Genomic DNA, 20,452 nt, shown 5'->3' on the forward strand with positions numbered 1-20,452 from the left:
AAACAACTGGATGAAATTATTAGTATTGAATGGTGTGTATCGCTTTTCTTATGATAGTCACGTAAGCGGGAAACGATTCGTATCCATTCTTTAAATAAGCTATTAATCGAATAAGTGTGAATGTGTGAAACCATACGATGAGTAAATGTGAGCTTAAGTGGAGACTGCATGACTCCACGCGCAGGGCAGCGTAATCGTTCGGTAACGCATTAGGAGAGGATGTCAACCAAACATGGTCCCATTAGGTCACCAAGATAGCGATTATCCTAAGCGTTCTGCTAGGATCGACATCAGTGCTCCATTTGTGCCGCGCATCGATTCCGTTTTCACCCCCGGGGAGCCACGCCTTAGTCGTTCGTACTTACGAGCTTCAGCCAAATGTTCGTCACTAGTAGCTGATTTTTTTCGTCCTGAAAGTAGAAGATGAAGTGAAGATAAACGAATTAAAAACATGACGTTTTAGTTGTATTTTCGGAACTATCACCTCAAAATTGAATAATCCAGTTTTAAGTGTAAAAAAAACTTTATCGGAACCCATCCAATTATGATGGTGGCAATCGATCAAATACAAAACTTTAGAGCATCAGCTGTTATCACACATGATTGACTGTCATCACATGACTTACGAAGGATGGTTAAGTTTATCTGTTCGTACTCTGGAGGTTGCTCTATTGCTAAAGGTTAGGGACAAACTTGTTTGATGAATTATCAGAATTAGATTAAATAGTGGACCAAGTAGAATCGGGAATGTCGGAAATTTTAAACTGTACCCCAGTTTGTACTATTTCCGGAAGAATTGATGGGTTTTGGAGTTATCCGCTCAATAGTATCAATTACTACGAGGTTAATATATGATCTTAAAAGGCGAGAAAAGCTTTTCTCGTGATTTGCTAAAGCTTTTAAGAATTGTCCGAACATTTTGAAAGCCAAAAGTCGCTAATAAACGAGTTTTATAGGTCGAGTGTATTTAAAGTTAATAATTTATATATTTACAAAGCATCACGCTATCGTTTTGTTATGTTACTTCAATAGTAAAATTAGATATTAGATACTAATAAAGATGTTCTTTTATTTTTTAAAACCTAATTCGAATTCTTGTACGAAAAAGCTGCTTGAGAGATTTAGGAGTGCTTCTTGATGGAGGAGTGAGCTTCTTGGGTCAGCCAGAATACGTGATCATGAAGGGTAACTTGCTGATAGGGACTGCTGAAAAACCTATCGCGTGTCCTCGACGACCCGATCTCGATTAAGACAGTTTATTGCTCCCTACTGCGAGCTTCTACAGCACGTTCCCTGGCTCGCATAGAGTCCATCCATTGTATATCAATTAATAAGCAAATAAATAAATTATTTAACAGCTGAGATTAAAGTTAATCACCTATATTTTATTTCATGTTTACTTTAGTGAAGTACTGGGCGCCTCCATCGATAAAAATTGATCACGAAAATGGATTACAACTGCCTTTTTTATTGTCATCAGATAAGTGAAGGACTTAAAGGGGGTGGGGGGGGGGGATGATTGGTTTAGTTGAAGGCTACAAGGGGGGGCCTATTCGTACAGATATATCCCGCTCCTCCCGGTCAACGCTTTTGATCTTGATGGGCCTCGAAATTCAATACGCCTAAGGCCTCTAGACAGCTTAATCCGCTACTGCCTGAATGATGATTTGAGTGATATTAAATTATGCACATGAAGAAGAATGTCGAAAATAATTCGAAATATTGTTTTAATGCTATCGGAAATGGAAAGATCTACGCCCGTTTATATTGTTTTCCTAATATACTTGACTAATTATACCCGTAAACAAAATTATTGATCCTTTATGCCCCCCTCGATCGATGCTTGTATGAGTTATGTCATTTTGTCTTTGCTGTTTATCGTTTCACAATTGATATATTTGAAAAAAATGCTATCATCAAACTTCCATTTCCCAGTGCCGCATCGATTTTCATACGACAGATGCATCGTCACAGTCTGTGTAATTTCATCGTCAAACTTTAACTGTTCTCGCAGGCAATGGCCCCTAATGGAACTGTCCTGTATCACGACTCGATTGACCGAAGCACCGGGCTACAATCACTGCACCGAACTCGAAATGGGCTAACATAAATGCAAACAAGCTGCAAATTTGGCTAGTGAACTGGTGATCCTTGACGTCCGGGCTGCAAATCCTCGTCCGAAAACTTGCATGCCTTCAGGCCCTGTAACGTCCTGATCGAGTGTGCTAATTGAACCACCACCGTACCACCAGACTAGGGCATGTACATTTTCTTCGCCCTTGTTGCCAGCACGGTCTGAGACACTGGCAAATCCCCTTAGCAAAATCCCGAGCCCGCCCTGCCAAAACGGGCAACCTCGTTGTTTCCGTTTGACATGGATAAAGTCCTTAAACCCGAAAACCAGTCCAAAACCATACCGGATAAAGGGTAGCACACGGGCGATTGGGAGAGTTGGGAGATTGTTTGGGAAAATCAATTATGCAAGCGATGCCCCACGGCGATGCCCCCGTACGGGGACGTGTCACACAAAAATGATACTGGTAGTTTTCTCGTTACTTACACGACTCTTACATATAGACATGAGCACGGAAAAACACACATACATATGTGTCGTTGTACAAGCGGGCACGCGAAAAAAGGGCAACGAATCATCTTCCAGCTGGTTGCTGCTTCCACCAAATATGGGATACGTTGTTATACAACCATGTCGACGGGACCATGTTCAAGTCCGTTCTTTCCAACCCCGTTTTCCATCCTGGCTTTACTTTAACATGAAGAGAAAAAAAAAACACGGATCGGTAGGAAAATGGGTCGCCCTAGAGGGCACAACGAGCGACGTCGACTATTTGCATCTCAATTACAGCTCCCATATCGCACTTCGGACAAAGCCCTTAATCTGAAGCACACTTCTTCAGTGATGAAAATGGCACAACCATGCTGGTGGAAGTCGTTGCGGGTGGCATCACAGTTTTAAAAACTGACGCTCCCGACTGAACTTGAACCGAAGAATGCGAGGGAAGAATTTTGAGAGCCGAAGCCTTGTTTCGACTTGTTGGCCCTGACTTACAATAATAAAGGTAAGGTGGTAGGCTAGTGCACGTACCAGAGCATTAGAAATGGTAAGTAGTGGTGTCAATACACACTGGCACCACCGACCAACTGACCTCAACATACGAACGAACGAGCAAAATGAGCTGGAGCACTGTTGAACGGTGAGAACACAGTGAGTAGCGAATGAGCAGCAAATGGGTGAGAGAATCATTTATTTAAAAATTTACAAACGCAAGCGCACTACAACGCTGGTGGTGGTGCTCGAGCAAAAGTGTGCGTGTGTGTGTGTGTGTATTTTCTTCTTCTTGCCACTTTTCCTAGTCTCGATCCGTTCCGACCCGATTGTCTCGTCCTATTCTTTACAGCTTCTCACTGTTCGCAAGACCCATTTTGTTAAAGTGAATATTATATCCCCTCGTTCGAGATCTATGCAACACAGCAACGAGCAAAAAACGGATCTTCTTCAACACCGAACCGTATCCGAAAAAGGCACAAAAACGAAACCGTTTTTTTTTTGCGAGCCCGGGTGTCGCTAGTTCCTTCCCACATTCACACCGGACCATACGGATGGTGTAATAAAATTTCACCCAGCAAATCCACTACAGCCCTTAAATGTGCATGTAAAATCACATTTGATAACCTCACTTGTTCCCGGCTCCATCCCGGGGTGGCTGAATAGGGGAAGAAAAAAATGAAAAATCTGTCCAGGATGAACAGCGGGGGACTTGAAACGGATATCCGTTTTTGTTTCCTTTTATTTTCGGCGTACTGGGAAACGAGGGAAAGAAAGGCAACATAGGGGCTTCAAATCGATTGAATAAAGGCTCAACCGCAGCATGCACGAAGTGCACGGCGAGCAAACGTTCAACCACGGCCAGTCGTTTATATTATGCACACTACTGTTGCAGGTTAACTACAGGTGGATTGTGAAGCGTTTGAGACACCATACCGAATGGAAGGAAATGGAATTGGTGGATGCAAAAAAATAAAATAAAATATTGGAGCTGATAAAGGGAGCGCACGAGTTCCGATACAGTCTATTACGGTCGGATCGAGGGTAGTTAGAATAATCCGTAAAGAATTGTGGTACTGTTTGTGATGGAGATTAGCATTCATGGGATTTGAATGTGGAATTGGATTAAGAATATAAATCGATTGCAGATATCGTTTGGGAGTTTTATTTCCGTTGCAAAATACTTTGTTATGGTAATTAGGGAGTAAGAGCCACGTGGTACTGTGCAAGCAATAACTAAATACATGCATAATTGAAACAAGCTGTTAGACGCGGAAAGGGTTGTTTGACGCCTGAAGTTAGACAATCGAAAGACAATCGTATAAAATGAGTGGTTTAGGAATTACCCTTTAAATTATTTTATTTTATTAAAGCCACAGCTTTAAAACTTGTCAAGTTGTGTTAGAAATTATTCTTATATTTCAAATAAAAAAGGATGGCCCGAATTTTTTTTCCACTGTTTGTTCTACACTAGACACAGGAGCTTGTTGATTCTCATGATTCTAACTCCAAAAATTGATTGCTATTGACGGTGACTGACTTTGCTGGCCAGGAAGAAAGGAGAAATTTTTCAATTTTGAAGAATATGTACAAGATATTCTTTGTAAAAAAATTTATCTACTCGTAATATTTTGACAAGTGTATTAATTTAATAAATAGATTGACAAACTGTAACAAGTGTTCCTTGCAGCCCTCCTCTCAAAAAATGGACATTCGGGACCAACGTTTACAATTTTTCAAAACCCAATCATTAAATATTTGGTCACATTTCGGTAGATTTAAGACAGGTCAGCTGTAACCAACCATGCTCCACGTGCGGGTAATAAAAATATAATTTTATTTACTTTTATCACCAGCGCTGACTCGTTTGGAATCACACAAGCAAAAAAAAAGCATCCTCATTCATATAAACTCACACAATTACCAGTACCAAGATTAAGCGTGGTAGACGTATATTAAGCTTCGTTTGCAGGTGGCTGATATTTTACTTCACACTCACATACACACATACACACACCAACATTCCCATCCTTTGACAATGTGGCTCGAGTACAAAAAAGGGCGCTCGCCATTCACCAAGAAAAAAAGGAAGGCGTTTGAAGTTTTAATGACCCGTGGCCAAAGGTTGTGTGTTCGATTGGCACAGTGCCTAGGAGGAAGAAAACGGTCGGGACGGATCGTAACGACTAGATCTGCGTTCCAATTTTAACGAGCTTTATAACGCTAACGATGTCCCGAGCATCATCAGAGGCGCTGCGAAAAAAAAAAGAAGGAGAAAGTCGAAGGGAACTAAAAGACGTTCGTTTGCTGTTTGCTCCTTTAGTTCGGTGAGACATTCTTTTTGTCGTCTCTTACCAACGGAGGTGGATAAATCGGTGCCACCTCAACTCATCTGTCCGATCAACCGTAAAACAAATCGAAGCTAATCGAATTGTGAGCTATTCGCGAAGAAGAAGAAGAAGAAGAAAACTCGCCTGAAAACTCAATGACCCATTCATCGAAGCGTTCGATCGATTTTTGTAGGAAAATACATTTTGCGGTTAAATATCACCACAAGCGGGAAACAAAACTGCGTAGAAGAATGGAATGCGAAGGTGATAATGATGGGCCAAGTATGCAGATATTGGATTACGAGAAGCTGCAAAAAGCGCCTTTTATAGTGAATGCTTTTCTCACACAATACGTTCGAATGTATTGGCACATCGCGTACGATACATTTGGCTACATTTGTAACCGGTACCGAAAAATCAAATGACCTGCAAACAACCAGAGATAAATAAATGTGCCCGTTACTCACGGCCAATACACCAGCAAAGCACGTTTCGGCTGCCAGGGTACAATAAAAGCTAACGTCACGTCGCACAAACTTACCACGTCAATGATTTGCATCAGCGTTAAACCAAAACTCAACTGAAGGGGATCCGATTCATTTACCACCGGTCGTTCCAGGATGTTGTACGAGTCGAGCAGATCGTGCAGCAATCGTTTCTCGTTGTATCCGGCCATGCACACTAGCGGAGGAGAAGAAAGGAGAAAAGTTTGCGATTAGATAGAGTGCACATGTTGGTCATTTATGAAGGTGAATATTTGTGTAAATGATAATGAAATGAAGTTTAAAATTAATTTTCATATTATTGTAAATAAAGACACGCCGGGTGAAATATATGTCCCAGCTGATTTAATTACTACGAGCCGTGAAACATGTGGATCCAGTTTTGTTTTCGCTCCCACTGAACGAATTCATTACCTTCATCCGATCCACCCCCTATTCCCTTCACTATGTGATTCTCGCTCCACCAAACAATTACGCTTCATAATCCGCATGAATGGAAATAAATAACTTTATTTGGGTTTTCTACCTTTTTTTCGGCTTGTTCCGGTGGGAATGCTGCTGTAGATCCTTATGCGACAGCGGCTTGAAAGGCTCGGGCGCGCAAAAACCACGTTAGCGTCGAAAGGAAAATTAGGAAAAATCCTCTTTATTAGTGCGAAATGTGCGAGGGCAGAAAATGAAATTCCTTGCCAGTACAGCAGCAGTGTGTCTCACATTAGCTCCAGTTTCCGCAGTCCTAATGGGAAGCAGTGCAGTGTGTATGTGTGTGTGTGTGTGCGTGTACGTATGAGTAAACACACACGATAATCGAGTGTAACATGTTCATAATATGCTTCCCGTACCTTGAAAACACGGGTACCTGTAAACGGGGAATATGTCCCATTCAATAGAGAGCTCCAACCCTGCATTGCAACCGTTTGAAGGTGGCACACGTAAGAAAAAAGGTACAGGAGAAAGAAGAAAAGAAAACGTACACCCTCACACGGAAAGGATGTTCGTTCAATTTTCCACGGGATTACGTTTGTGACACGGAGACCGAACCCTCTGTACGGTGGTACTGGGAAGGCTAAGGACGTATCATCCGCTTCGGTAAACTTGAGTCGTAAAGTTTCGGATTTAAGAATTTCGCAGGGGTTCAACCCCTGACGGGGGTGGACCATGCTAGCGTTTCGTTTTGAACGTGCCCACGAAACAAACGTACGCAGCAAACATTTGCTGCAGTAAGCCACCAGGCGTCTCCATCGGGCAAAGGAGACCAGCGGTGAATTAATGATGCTGTGCCATTCAAGGTAGCGTACCGGCGGAGGTAATTCTAAATTGAAAAATTAACTCCATTTCACATAAACACAGAACGGTTCGAGCTAAAAACATGTAGAGGACGGTATGAAGCTTTTGAAGATATTTTTATATGTTTAATACAGGGACGAATTAATACACCGCAAGCCTTACAGGATGAAAATAAAATGGATCCCAACCAAAATATATTTCATTGAAATATGTTTATATTGGCCGTCAACAAATATCGTAAACAGAACGATTCTAAGCGCAAAAAAAAGAAGAACGAAAAAATGGTCCACCATTGTTGAACGTACTTTGCACGAAGCACACAATAAGCTACCTTCACTCGAACGTGGGACGGACTTCCTGCTTAAGAAAAGAAAGCACATAAAGTCACTCATAATTCTTAGCCCCCCCCCCCCCCCCCCCCACTAAACCACTATGACGGAACAAAAAAGCCTTGACCGATGGTCATCACAACCCGTGCGGAAAGAAGTGTGGTAATTCGGCGATTCCGCCCCATAAAAAGGGACAGTTCGAGTTCCCTTCGTTTTCTTCTTGGTACTAGGTTAGAAGAAAAGAAAGACAAAAAAACAACAACCCAAAATCCGTGCTCAGCATTCAGACCCTCAATCGTCAACAGCAAACCCCATATCATTTGTGGGGCCGTTCACGTGCCCGCATCGATGACATGCCTCTTTCCGATCTCAGATCTCTTTACGCTTTGAAGAATTTCTTCGCTCACAATTCGCTTTACAGATCTGTTTTGCTGTTTGTCGAGCATTGGTTCTGTTATGGTGTGTTTTCGCTTTACTAAGTATGCCAAATACTTTCCGTGTTGACGGGCGCTTCTAAGTTTATTTTTCCCCACAGAGCTGTGTCAGGTTTCTAGCATTGCATTCGGGAGATCAGACGGTGGAGTTGTGCTATCGATACCTTCAGCACGATTGGTGTTGGTCATCGATTATGCCGAGTAGTAAATAAATGGACGAGAAGTGATTCACCTTCCTGACGTGAAAAACGTGACCTGCCCATGCAATGAAGCAAATAATCAACATCCGGATTCAGCTGGATAGGTTGATAGATGAAAGCAAAGTTACTCGAGATCGGCAAACGGTTTATAGAGTGTCGTCTTCATGAGTGGTCGGGGAAGTGTGAATCCTTATCACTGACAACGTGGTTCTCTGTCGAAAATGATCTTTCGTTGACCGTTTTGATCGGGTCTCACTCAAAAACGTTAAAGGTTCAAAGACTAAAAGTTTTAAGAAAGTTTAGGGTAAGAGTTAGTAATATATGAACCATAAAGGTTTCTTAAGACTCGCAAGACGTCTGTCTTGGTATGCCTTTTGCCAGCCCCGAGTTTGTGTTATGTCCGATAATTTGTACAATAAGTGTTCATTTGATCGGAATAGATTTTCTAGCTACGGGTAGTTCAGTTCGGGCGTCCCACGTAGGACGGAGACTCCCAAATCCCATTCGGACCATTTTCCCGTAGTGAGCAGGAAAATAAGAATCTATAAATGGCCAACCAAGTTCATTTGAAAAGTGAGGATTCTGGTGCAAAAGAACGATTTCACCAGGTCTTGGGATTTTCAGAACAGTTTCTGGCCTGACTGACTGACACCAGAAACACTTTCAAAATGTTTGAACCTTTTAAATACATTGTAAAGAAACAAATTTTCAATTCACTTCTTGGTATTTATCGTGTATTTGAGTTTTGTTCAATAATTAACTGCATGAAGATTGTCAACCACTGGTCAGTTCGCGCCACAAAAAATCATTTAAACGGCTCCGTCAACAATCATCTAAATTAATTTATTATTCTACGCTAGCAACACTGTGAAGAATTCCAAAATCCAATCCGCAAAGTCTCATTAACACTTGACAGAGGACTTGTTCCGGTTGCAACCACACGACTACGCCATGAGCAGGTGCATCAGGTTGAATGTGTTAGGGGGAAAAAAAGGAGAAAAAATGCGCCTACCCATACCCACGCAGTGTGTCACTTGGATTCCCAAGTGACACAAAACAGGATGAGGTCATTAAACTAATGATCCCATCACTTACACACACACACACACAAACACACATGGCGCTTCATACTCGCACATCCAGCTGGTCGATGTTGAGGGTCTAGCGTGAGCATACCTTCTTGGCATAGCTTCTAACTCATTTATTCCTTCATTCGCCCACCCGTTACCAATATGTTGCAGTTCTTACGAGGGGCAAAAAACACATTCCAGTTGGTGGTACGTTTTCTCTTCTATTTTACTTTTTTTTTCTTTGCATTCCCCACAACTCTTATCACCCCATTCAGAGGGCAAAGCAGATACGTTGGCCTTATCACGAGACACACATAAACGTGTAAGGGGGAAAGAAGAAAACCTCCCTGATGTATAAAAGCATTCCACCTCGTTACCCATAAGCCGGAAGTGATCCCGAAACGGAACCTCGGTCGCTCTCGACTCGATTTGTCTACGGCTAGGGGTGGGGTGGGGTAGGCTGTGCTGCTTCATTATATGGCCGCTCTTGGCTGCCGGCGGCACCGTGAACGGTTGTGATTTTTTAACTCTTTCATTTCCTTCGCTACTATTTACACTTCACTCGGTTCTTCTGTCTGGGAGTTTCTTTTGGGGGGCAGCTACGAAAAAAATAATACCGCTATCACACAGACACACACACACACACGTACACTCACAAACGTCCAATTCAGGTCTTCTTGCTTTTCCCTATCCTATCCATTCAATTCCCAACTCCTGCGGCTGTTGCATTTTCCTTTCGAGGGATCCTCGCAGTCGGTATGATTCGCTCGGACATGAACATAAAGCAGGCCCGGAATGCCCGGAGGCAACAGCTACAACTCTGACGACGGTGGTGGCGACGACACTGCCAACTGGAATGAAGGCAGTCAACGAATGCAAAAAAAAAAGGCATAAGAAAACCCTGGATCCTTAGCAGGCGGTCTGGTTCGCCGATAGGCAGCAAAGCTGTTTTTATTTATATTTTTTTCCCTCTCTTTGTTTGACCCACAGCCCAGCTGCTGAATTTTCCATCCACTAAGGGGGGTTTGGGGATAGAAATGGAGGGACAAATTTTCCTCTCATTCGCCTTTCTTAATGCCATCTCGTGCATACACACGCACACACTGAAAATTGGTACGGGGTAGACAAAAAGAACGCCACGCAAAGTCTCTTCCAGCGTGCTCCATCGCTTTTTTTTTTTGGGACAGGTCTGAAGTGCTGGGGCAAAAAAGGAAACCAAAACGCTGGCTGGAGTTCGCAGCGAGTAGGAAGATTGGAACCAAGAAGCAACTGTTATTTTTCTATCATACTTTATTTACTCCAAAAAGGTTTTTCGCACAACCTGCTTCGTGATCATGCCCTTGCCCTTACAAACGTGCGGTGGCCGATTTTGAGCGGCGGTTAAAGAAAAGCTTCAAACTGCTTCCTTCCATCGTTAGCGTTTCTTGCTTCCCGCAAACTTAACTCCAGCAACTCCGTTACAACGTGTTTCGATTTGGGCTTGGCCTCTATTCCCTTCTGCGATTTCATAAGAATCGCTCTCAAGGTGGTTGTCATCGTGAGTCCTGGGATCCTGGGGACTGTTACGTTCGTTCCCGCTTCTGCCACCGTCGTGCACCAGCATGCTGATTACGCAGCTCGACATTTTGCAGGGAAAAATGCTGAACTGGAGGTATCCGTCCGTTGGCGTTTTTCACTTGCCACGACCTCCGAGGTTCGTTTCTTTTCTTCCTCTCATTGATTTGAAGCGGCATAGTGAAGTAATCTCCACGGCCCGATGCCTGCCGAGCGGAAGTTCTTAATTTTGTGTCACAGCATCCGGGAGCCAAATCGATCAGAGAAAGCCAACGGGGTGAGCTCGTTTTTACTTGTTTGCTCTCAAGCTATTTACGAAATCGGTTGCGAGTTTTTATATGATTCGGCTGGGAACAGGTAAAGCCTCGTGCTATTAAGATATTTTTTTAGAATAGAAACTAACCTTATATACTATTTTTAATGAATAAAAAAGATAAAAAACTATGTGTTGAAGTTGTTCATATAGAACTATCAAAAATGATAAGTTCTTACTGAATATTTAAGATTCAATGATAAAAAGATGGAAGACATTTTTCAGCATAACGTGAGCAGTGTAAAAGCTGCACACGGGCCATCGAGGAAGGCCACAGCTTTTTGGAAACCCTGAAAAAAATATCCAAAAATCAAATTGATTAAATTAAGCAGTTTTAAATAATAACCCATTATTCATATTTTGCCTTCAACATAGATTTTTGACATAGAGAAAACAGAGAAGAAATGCCCCGTTTATCTAGCTTATTAACCCAGTCGGGTGGTGTTGACAATATGGCGCAGTCATCCTTTAAATAAATAAATAACAAAATAGATCTGTTGATTATGCTGCATATTTTCCAACCGATATTCCAAGGACTTGTACTAATTTGTACTTTGTACTAATTGCATCGATGTTTACACAATATTTTAAACCACCTATGCAACTTCAATGCATCAGTAAAACAATAGTTTCACCACCGCTAAATGCTTTCCATCACGCAAAACTAATCCAAACCCTCTGGCACTAAACAGGTGTCTCAGCTGCTCCTACTTCTCGAAAAATAACTCTGACAAACCACTAATTTGTTTTCCATGTTTGCGTGCGACCGTGTGCTCATTTTCACCCACCTTCAAGTGTCCCAGGCTCGCCACGGTGAGTGGGCTCGTGATTGTCTGGTGCATGCACAAAAAATTCTTCATTTCTGCATCCATCCAACATCATCCTTTACAGCACCCTGGGTGGACTGGGTGGACCTGTGTTTTTATTTGTTTCCATGTCAAGTAACACCCATTGCCTGGGATAAATATTACAACAACAGCAGGAATAGCGAAACTTTGCCAAACCTTCCGGCAGCCCGGGGCGTTGGCAAGGGTCCTGAGGCGCATGTAAAGGTACACTGTCTGAGGCAAAGAGTCACACGCCCGGTACCAGTGGATGCTTGCAATCAAACATCGGTCTCAGCTTCCCGGAGCTTGTTTCTTGCTTGTAATGAAACTCGCTGTCGCTGCCGTTCCACCGTCGTTGTCACATCCACCGGAGAAAAAAAGGTAAACACGGGGGCACCATCGTAGATAATGGAAAAGGTTGCGCTGCTGCTTCTTGGCCCAGAGTTGCCACGTCTTTTTCCCTCCTCTTACTAACAGGTAAGTATATGGCAGTAGCAGAACATGTGCATTATTAAATACAGCTAGTCTCGTGGCACAGGAATCAAGGGGAAGACCCCCAGGAACGGGGGTTCAACTCCGGTGTACCTGGGCAAATCAGGTCCTCGTGCTCCGACCAAGCATCTAATGCTTCACTTCCAGCGGGGTTTCTCTTTGCCGCTGCCAGCGTGTGTTCTTTACGGCCCATCTTTTGCTTTGTACAAACATATAAACTCTGTCCAACTCCATTTTAACTTTCGTCCTGGAAATTGAGCTCACACGAAGCATTAGGAGAGGCGGAATCTGTCAGAAAGCGGGTTAAAAAATCGTTCCACAGTGGTTTTAGCTTCAGCAGAAGTAGAAGTCATTACTTACGTAGCACGGACATAGTGGTAGCATCCAACGAGCGCACTTTTACTAAGTTGTGGATGTGACATTCGGTTGGGCTCGGCTCGAGTAGCACGTGATGGAAAAGGGATTTAAAAATTGCTTCAAAAACATGCTTCATGGTGAAATAAATATTTAGTTGACATTTCTATTTTTCCACAGCAAATCTTAAGCAAAGGGAAGTTTTAAAAAGCTCTTCCAAAGAAAAGATTGAGCTTCGTTCAAGGTAATTTACCATTGAAAATCTTACGATGACGATTTGGTACGATTAGTAAAGTTTGTCCATTTTTTTGTTCTTTTTTCAAATTCGTTCGCATTTCGAGTGTTTAGTGGAATCCTAACCTCCCCAGGGACAGACGAGCTGAGAAGACTTGTAGTAATGAGCAGAAGCGACGTTGGCCTAACTAGACAGTAATCACCGAGATAAAACCACGAGAAACAGAAAAGAACGAAAGAACTCAACTAAACCGAAGAAAGGATGAGATAAAACCTGTTCACCATACCAGAAACCAATCGATAAACTGTTCCATACACGCACACCCACACTCGTTACACAAGAGCTTTAAAAAGCTACACGCCGAGTACACGAAACAGGATCGAGCATGTTCCCTCAAGACTCCTAAACGTTCGTTAACGCACGCATGTACAGAAGAGAGAGAGAGAGAGAGAGAAAAAAAAGAACAAGAACCGGAACACCCTTGGCAAAGCGAATTTACCCGACCTGAATGGAAATTAAATGATTCCCCACAGATCAAAGCCCGATGTCGTACCGATCGCACACACTGTGTACGGGTCGTGCGAAATAGGGTCTTGCTGTTGGGTCCCTTTAAGGCTTTAAGCTTTCTAATCCTGTCGTGCCGTTGCGTATTTGCCGGTATGCGACAGATATGCCACACACGACATGGGGTTTGGAAGCAAAATGTTACCGGGCAAACGAATTTCAACCGGAAGTCCTTCACTGAGGATTATCGCTCGGATTCCGGTACTTCGATATTTGGATTGGCTCAGCGGCAAAGCTTTCTACGATGTGGTTTTCCTGTTTTTTTTTCTCTCGTGAATAGCATTTAAGTTTGTTTTGTTTAACATGTTAACAAAATTAAATACAGGGTTCCTTAGGCAAAGTATAACCAGAAAACAGTCCTGCTTCACAGATTAAATCTATAAAAATTGTGGATAGGAAAAATAGTGTTGTTTGGGTGTTATTCTTACAACCGCTATTCCTTCATTGAACTCATGGGCGTAAAATTATTACAAAATTACATTACATATGCCTAAATAATTAGGTTTATGTTGGTTTAGCGTCGTTTATCTAACATGAAATAAATGGTCTAAAACCGTATTCCGTTTGAGGTTTTCTTTATTAGTTTTGAATGTCTATTGATAATTGTATTTTATACTGACATTCATCTCGATCAAACTGCTTCAGTTTTCAACATATAACAGTCTATATCACTATGAAAATTAATATCATATATAAAAAGACTGTTCCACAATCTTAGATATCCATGCTCTATATGTATAACTGAGCTGGCTGCTATTTTTTACGCACTGCTCATTATAAACGCGAATCCTCCGGACCAGAATTGTATATTTACTGAAAGCCTCAGCTCAGCTGTTGAAGCACTGAAATCCGTCCAGGCATTAAAGAGTTCTGTTTACTTTATACAAAAATGAATTAAAATCCTGTCTTCTGCAATGAAAAAGCAGACTCCTTTGTCAAACGAGGTGCCTCCGATGGCAGCATTTTTGAGAGGTCGATTTCCCCTCTCGAGTTTCTTCGCTCCCCAACACAGCTGTACATGGCCCGCTGGCAGAGCTTGTGGGATGAGGACGAACTCGGTAGGTACCTGCACTCCATCTCACCACAGGTTTCCCTGCGTCCCTGGCTTTTTCGTGCTCCTGGTAGATCGTGCGTTTATTCGCATGATGTCGAGACTTATGTCGAACCATTATGCGATGAACGCACATCTTCAACATATAGGTAGCGCCGACTCCAAGGTTTGTAGCTGTAGCAACGGATACCACGACATTGACCACATCGTCTGGTCATGGAGTGGAGTTCGATGCGGCTAGACCTGGACTCTTAGCAGTCTTTCGAGCATCAGGAAGATCCCCGGCGGTGCCGATGTGCGATATTCTGAGTCAGAAGGACTACAAATATGCGCGGATTCTGTTTGACTTCGCCAAGGAGATGGGAATCTTTCCTTGATCCCTTCCTCTCTCCATCCCCGTAGATTGTACGCACTATCGTCCTATTAGCGGATTGTAGTTTGTTATGTTTACTTATATTTTTTTGTTTTATGATTGTTACATGTTCGCAATGGTGGCGTCGACATGCGCCATTCGCTATTTCGGCACCAGAATCGGTAAATGTTGGTTTATGAGATCTAAGGTCGTAACTGTTGACCTTGTCGTTGGTGGTACGTCTAGGTTCGATTCTGCAGTAACCTTACAGGGTTATTATGGTTGTCGGCTCCTTGCGTTTTTCTGGCGTCAGTGTCGCCAGCGACGACATTAGATCACTGAAACAATTGAATTAGGTTTGGACGACGTGTAGTTGTGACTGGCGGCTTTACTGTTGGCGGGATGCGTGAGTTAGATGCTGCTGTAGCTTCACAAAATTGTAGTGGTGGGGCCGCCAGCCACAACATCTAAATGCTTGCAACGACTTGGAGTGGCGAATCACCACAGAGTATCCGCAACAAAGGGGGTTATCTTGGGAGCCAATTGATAGTGTCCACGGCAAGTTGCTACAAAGAGGCGCCAATCCCTTAGCAGACATAAAGAGGACAACTTTAGAACCATACCTGGCAGCAACAACATCCACAATCGAGCTCACCCGGGATAAGGTGCACTTGAATTGAGGGAGAAGGAAATGTCTACCCTCAAAATAGGATATAAGTTTAATGAATTGTTAAGCTAGGCCGTCATTACGAAATAAAAAAAAAAGACTGTTCATACAAATTCTTGGACGTAGTGTATGAAGACTATTGAATACAAAGAAGCATCGTGCAATCAGCATCAAATGCAGCATTCTATCCAGTTTTGTTACCTTTTGCGAGTTAAATACTTTTGTTAAGTTGGACTTTCTAAACAATACCACTAGATAACCTCAAGAAGTCTTGGACAGATTAGTTTTTTAAAGTACGCATTACACTCGGTGAGATTTGCAGATCGATTCTTCCGTGTAAAATGCTCTACTATTGCGCTTTTCTATAACTTTAACATGCATAGTTGTATCGTCAAATATTGCCAATAATGATTCCATGGATTCTGTTTTGCTCACGTTAATTCAATTTTTCAGCAGCCCAGTTTTCCAGATGCCAAAAACTTCAAGCTCACAATAAACGACATCAAGTAAAACCCCAAAACGGAGCAGATCCTAAATCAAGCGCAAATGTTACAAAGTGTCATCCTTTGGGTCAAGCTGTCGAAAATACTCTTATCACCAATTGTTGACTATGTTTTTTTTGCACAATTTCTGTTCGTTGCTCTACCCGGTAGATAAGGGGAACAGTTTCACAGATAGTGTAACCATTCATAACACCAAGAGCATAGTTTTGAAATGGAATCTCGGTAGAAGAAAAAAAAAACAACCCCCCGAAAAAGCTCATGTCACGTCCCATCCATAAGCATTCTGGTCACGGGCGAATGCGCCGCACACAGCGTTCTGGCGGCAATGATTGATGACAGTCATTCATTTTAATACAACTCTAAAGTGCACCCCACACGCCCAAACATATACACAAAGCCACACACGCCCATACAACCCCGTGACATCGGCAGTTACAGTGCGGCAGTACGGTGCGATGTATCGTTTTCGACGAGCTGCTGTTGCCGACTAAATCCCGGATGTTATGCAATACCGATCGATGAATGACGGCTGAGACCTGTGCTTCCACACAAAAACACATACATGGAAGGGCCCATCCCAGAGAAAAGGAGCAAACAAATACCCTCACCATAAAACCGGGTTTCGGGAAGTGCGTAGGCATCCTTGGAAACATCGTCCAGAGAAAAGCTCGTTCCTTGCTTTGGGCCGTTTTCCACACGCTTGGTTGCCGTTATTAAAGCGTAGACGTTGGGTTAGGAATGTGGCTGCCTGGTACACAACTGGAATGTTGTGGAAGTAAACCGGAAAGGTAAACTACTGCTCATTTGCGGTGAAGCAAAATAAATCGACGTGAAATCCAATTGAATGTTTCACATTTATTGGTTGTATTGCTTTCGATTGCAGACTTCAATCACTGTTTTATCGCTGGAGATGGCTACCTCTCTCCCTATCTCTTCGTCCAAAGAAGGCCATCAATCATAATGCTACAATAAATCGAACAGCTAAGGTAGAACTGATCCTTCAGAAATTGCCAATAGGAGTACAAGCATATTTGCACAAGTAAATATACATGCAGAACTATTTCAAGTTATTTGATTTCCTTCGTAAACTATTTTCAGTTTGCAGCATCACCGGTGAAGCTGTCTTTGCCGAACTCTCCCAGCTCATGTTGGTCAATATTTTTCTTTTTTAAAAATCCTAAACGCAATTTATCGTCGATCCCTAGCGATTGCCTAAACTGTTTGCAACTTTTGCTCAATCTCTCCCGTGGTTTCGCTTGGCTTGAAGATGAATAATTAATTCTAGCCAATGTTTGGCAGGCAAAAAAGTTTCGCTTAAACTTAAAATTAGAACAATTTAATTATAATTACAAGGCACGCAGCACGGACCGGTTAGGGATTGTCGGGAATAATAATACTTTAATTATAATGTACTGTCCCAGCGAGCATTGGCACGAAAGTTGCTACAGGCAGGCTATGGAGAGGAAGGCCGATTGTCCCTTGTTCCCTATCGGATATGGTACACTCACCGGCACCGTTCAAGTGGATCGATTATCATTTTTACGCGATTAGTCTGCGTTCCATGAATGGGTCTCGCCGAGTGGCCGTTATCACCCGTCATCCCGTAACCGTGGCGCACTGAATGAAGACGTCTCGCTTTCGGTCAGTATGGACTACCACCGGGGACACGTGCTGCACCAGCACGCACGCAGCGATGCTCTTCACGCACATCCCCACAAAAACCTCCGCTCCAGCGATGTGTATTAATTATGATGTAGCGAATGAATAAATAGAGCGTGTAATGCAATTAATTGAATGGGAGCTACGACGATAGAGACCGGACCGGATCGTGTAGATTGATGATTGGTATCAGACTGCCCGGGGAGGAGTTAGAGTCTAGATGAGCCTTTTATCTCAGACTGAGTCCCGGGATGGTTTAACTTCAACTTCAAGCAAGTACGATAAAGATCCAGCCATTCAGTCTCGTACAAAATGCAGCTATGGGAAGCCAGCTCTTTAATAGCACAGTGACCAAAACCAAAAAAAAAAACAACCTTCTACTTCCTCTGGTCTCTGGCACAAGCTGTGGCAGTGTGAAACCGTGTTGATTAAATTTGTGCCAATTTATGAGCATTATCAAGGTGTTGGAGCGCATATAAAACAAAGCTCGAACAACCAACAAAGCGAAAGAAACACACAGCCTCATTCTCCATCTGCTCCACTTGCTAAGTGCATGACAATTCCTGGATCCATCCTTGGCAAGGAGCTTGCTGCACCTGAGACCGCGTGAGGGGTCCCTCTTTCACCGAGAGCGTGTGAGAGGTTGTTGTGGTTCGTATGCAAAAACGGATGCCGCACACACCGAGGCAAGCGACCCGAATGCAGCAACCGGCAGCAGATGTGTGGCCGGAAGACAAAGAAATTATTCCCCACGGTTCGTCCCATTCGTTCGCCCGAATGCAGAATAGTTTATTGCAGCAAGTTCTACGTAAAGCAACCTTGTGTGTGTATGTGTGTGGGAGATTGTGTTTTTTTTTTGCCACCCACCATCAGCGTAAGTGTGCCATGTTAACTTCCACCTCTGCCGCCTTTCCCCTTTTGGGAATTGGAGAGCATTGTCCTGCCATGAGAATTCCCCCAAGAAAACCTTGCATTCGAAGGACGCCCAGCCGAGATGAATCATACGCGAGCTTGCGATAGTTTTGGGGGAAATTGAAAAAAAAAGGCATCTCCTATCGTGCTTCTACATGTCGTAAAGATTTTTCAACTGCTGATGCTGCTACCGTGCATACTTTTATGATCCGTTTTGTTGCGTTTTACTGTTCTACTGGTGCTTTCTTTGCCAACGGCTGTCCCACTTTTTATCTCGAGGAAAAAAAAACGGGTGGGTGGGACTTTCATTAGTTTGATTGTAGATTGTGTAAGCTAAGTGTATAGGTGTGTGTGTGTGTGTTTATGTGAAGGTTTCGTCCTTGGTAAATCTGGTTGAAACGTACAGTGAGGAGAAAATATTACAATCGCTGGTGCTTCATATTAGAATCTTGGTTTGGGCGAAATACTTTCCATTCCTGCGATGTCCCTCTTTAAATGCCGTCCTTCATTCCAAGTACAGAAGAAATTAAAAATAGTACATGAAACAAACGTACGGTTGCAAAATGCTCAAAAAATGCATTTTAGAAGAATCAATTATTGTTTGAGCGTCAGTCAAATCTTTAGAAATGTTCTTTATGCATAAAGATTGAATGTAAGCTTCAAAAGAATTACGAAGAGTCTTTTAGTTTTGCAATATGATTAGTTTAATTAGACAGCAGTATTTTTGTCACTCGATTAGCACTGTGTGCCGGACATTTGGAACACATCAGTTCGTGTTCCATTCCACCAGAACAAACATTCAACCGAGTACGACCAGGATAAGGCAAAATCCAAGAAGGAAATGGATTGCTTAATTTGTAATTGGTCAACCTGTGTGATGTTGACCATACGACAAAGAGCCGCCATAGTTGAAATAAATAATTAATAAATACATGCAACGCTTTTAGAGCTAAGATTCGTAATTCAGATGCATTACTCGACGAAAAGCTAACTAGGCATGACCACTACGATGATATTATAAATAAAGCCACCAGAACTTTTGGCTTAGTAAGTATAATGACGAGTGAACTCAATGATCCATTTTGCATTATTTTTTTGTTTGACATTCATATCTGATCTGTACTTGAGTTCTGGTCCGTTGTGTGGTTTAATTGTGCTGATCACTGAGTCGCCTATGGCCTCAGCAGCTGCTGCATACAAGGGGTCTAGTAAAAGGGGCCCCACGTTATTAGCTTTCCCCATTCGGGTACATTACATTCGTCTCATTGAACGAGTCCAGCTCAAAAATGTTGAAAACGGCAGCTAGATCTTGATGTATGATCAGTGTATGTTTCCGAAATCACCAATAAACCTTGGTATGTATGCATGTTTTATTTGTTAAATGTTTTAATTTGAAATTGATAAGGGCCCCTACATCCATGCCGCCTAGGACCTCAAAAGATCTTTTTTATATTTACTTATTTACTTTTAATTATGACGGTACAATGCCGTTTCATCAACACCATTGGTTATGACTAAATAATATGAACATAATGATCTTGATCTCCTCCGAAGCTCTAGATCCTTCATTTATTTATTTACACTAGTCAAGGCCCGGTAGAACCTACCTTTATGCCCGCAAACTCCACGATGTAAGCACACACTGGGTTGCATGCCAACTCCGAAATACATGGAAACTCTGGGATGCACTTAAACCTTAAACCTTTTTATTCCACTGACGGTCTGGCCGTTTTGTTAATGACGAAAGATAGC

At 42.6% G+C, this 20,452-nt stretch overlaps 1 protein-coding gene across 1 annotated transcript in view; it reads right to left on the reverse strand.

Moving 5' to 3' along the window:
- Positions 1-20,452, reverse strand: part of LOC126564451 (neuronal acetylcholine receptor subunit alpha-7-like) — a 61,976-nt gene that overhangs the window by 31,812 nt on the left and 9,712 nt on the right. The window contains exons 2-3 of the mRNA XM_050221510.1: positions 5,936-6,075; positions 366-410 (exon numbers count right to left, since the gene is read on the reverse strand). Of these exons, the coding sequence (XP_050077467.1) occupies positions 366-410; positions 5,936-6,075 (185 nt within the window). The remainder of the gene's footprint in view (positions 1-365; positions 411-5,935; positions 6,076-20,452) is intronic.

Source organism: Anopheles maculipalpis, chromosome 3RL (genome assembly GCF_943734695.1).
Source record: "Anopheles maculipalpis chromosome 3RL, idAnoMacuDA_375_x, whole genome shotgun sequence".
NCBI lineage: Eukaryota > Metazoa > Arthropoda > Insecta > Diptera > Culicidae > Anopheles > Anopheles maculipalpis.